The sequence below is a fragment of the Cebus imitator genome, unplaced genomic scaffold (genome assembly GCF_001604975.1).
Source record: "Cebus imitator isolate Cc_AM_T3 unplaced genomic scaffold, Cebus_imitator-1.0 Scaffold82, whole genome shotgun sequence".
Taxonomy (NCBI): Eukaryota; Metazoa; Chordata; class Mammalia; order Primates; family Cebidae; genus Cebus; species Cebus imitator.
Genome location: NW_016107397.1, coordinates 3,994,017 through 3,995,610, shown reverse-complemented (window position 1 = coordinate 3,995,610; position 1,594 = coordinate 3,994,017). Strand labels below are relative to the sequence as shown.

At 56.6% G+C, this 1,594-nt stretch overlaps 1 protein-coding gene across 3 annotated transcripts in view; it reads left to right on the top strand.

Moving 5' to 3' along the window:
* Window positions 1-368: 368 nt before the first annotated feature.
* The window catches only part of LAMTOR4 (late endosomal/lysosomal adaptor, MAPK and MTOR activator 4), a 5,132-nt gene continuing 3,906 nt past the window's right edge, over window positions 369-1,594 (top strand). For 2 of the 3 annotated variants that reach the window (XM_017533626.2, XM_017533627.2), the window contains exons 1-2: window positions 369-474; window positions 1,003-1,083. In XM_017533626.2, the coding sequence (XP_017389115.1) occupies window positions 472-474; window positions 1,003-1,083 (84 nt within the window). In that variant the 5' untranslated portion in view covers window positions 369-471. The remainder of the gene's footprint in view (window positions 475-1,002; window positions 1,084-1,594) is intronic. The other variant, XM_017533628.2, reaches the window with a different exon arrangement.

Genomic DNA, 1,594 nt, shown 5'->3' with positions numbered 1-1,594 from the left:
CACGTTATTCTCTTTTATTCCCCCGGTGTTGGACCTAGTGTGAAACCTGGGAAGGGACTCGCTGGTGGTCACACTGACTGGAATCCTCGCTCAGGCGGAACCCCGGCTCCAGACAGCGCGCAGGAGCACAAGCTCAACCCCACCCGCCTCCCACCCAACCCAGACGCTCCACTCCTACACCCCCTCCTTTGCGGACACTCTCCCTCTTTTTCTTGCTCAGGCCCTGAGGGGCGGTGAGATGGGTGTTAAAGAGGTGATACCACCAATCAACGTGCGTCTCCGGGAAGCAGCGCTTTGCACTGGCTGGTTGGATCTGACGACATGGCCACGGTCCAATCCTCACGCTAGAGGCAGGGCAAAAATCCAGTGACGCAAGCAGAAGGAGGAGCCCGCCGGTTGCAAGCACGTGACCGAAGCTGAAACCGGAAGCTACCTATCTGGTAGGGCGCTCCCCCAGCACCTAAGACTGCGATGGTGAGTGAAGACGCATGCGCGGGAGGACCCGTAGGGGGTTCAGCGTCTCTGCTCCCCAATCTTTGTGGGTGCCCCCTCTGTGCCTGCGCTCCACCCTTACCTCCTATCCGCCTGGGAAGGGACAGGGGTTGGAGATGAGAGGGATGATGATGGGAGTGCCGGGGAGGGGTCTGTGGGAGGGTGTTCAGGGGATGCGGGTAGTCTGCGTGGCAGGGGCGGGGACGAGGGGAGGTGGAGAGAGGGTCTGGGCGCCGGGACCAGTGGGGCAGCGAAGGCCCCTCGGGGTAGCAAAGGTGGGGTGTGAAAGGCCAGGGTAGCCTGGGGGCCGAGAGGTGGGGGCAGATGGAGGCTGGGGAAGATCAGTATTGAGGACCTTGTAGGGGGAAGGGGGCCGGGAAGGGACCTGGCTGGGGAATGAGAAAATCTGGGGCTATCGTCAACCAAGAGACTTGGATTTGCAGGTGAAAGGTATCGGGGGCTATCCATCCCTCTAGCATGCTTCTCACTGCTTGCATCTTTACCCACTAGACTTCTGCACTGACCCAGGGGCTGGAGCGAATCCCAGACCAGCTCGGCTACCTGGTGCTGAGTGAAGGTGCAGTGCTGGCGGTGCGTTCTGGGAAAGGGAGGGGGTCCATTAGTGCACACAGCCCGGTAACCCCTTCTAATATTAGCCCTTCTTTTCTCGGCTTTTTCCTGGTTTCCTGCCTGGTATCTATTAGGTTGGTGCAAAAGTATTTGCAGTTTTTGCAATTAATTTCGGTAATTGGTCTGTGGACCAATTAGTCTCCTAACTGTTGTGATTTATTTATTTATTTATTTTTGTGATGGAGTTTCGCTCTTGTTACCTAGGCTGGAGTGCAGTGGCACGATCTCGGCTCATGGGTTCAAGCGCCTCAGCCTCCCAAGTAGCTGAGACTACAGGCATACGGGCACGTGCCACTACGTGTGGCCACGCGTGGCCAATTTTTATATTTTTAGTAGAGAAGGGGTTTCACCATGTTGGCCAGGCTGGTCTTGAACTTCTGACCTCAGGTGATCCACCCACCTCAGCCTCCCAAAGTGCTGGAATTACAAGCATGAGCCACCATGCCTGGCCTTTATTTGGTATTTCTTAAAG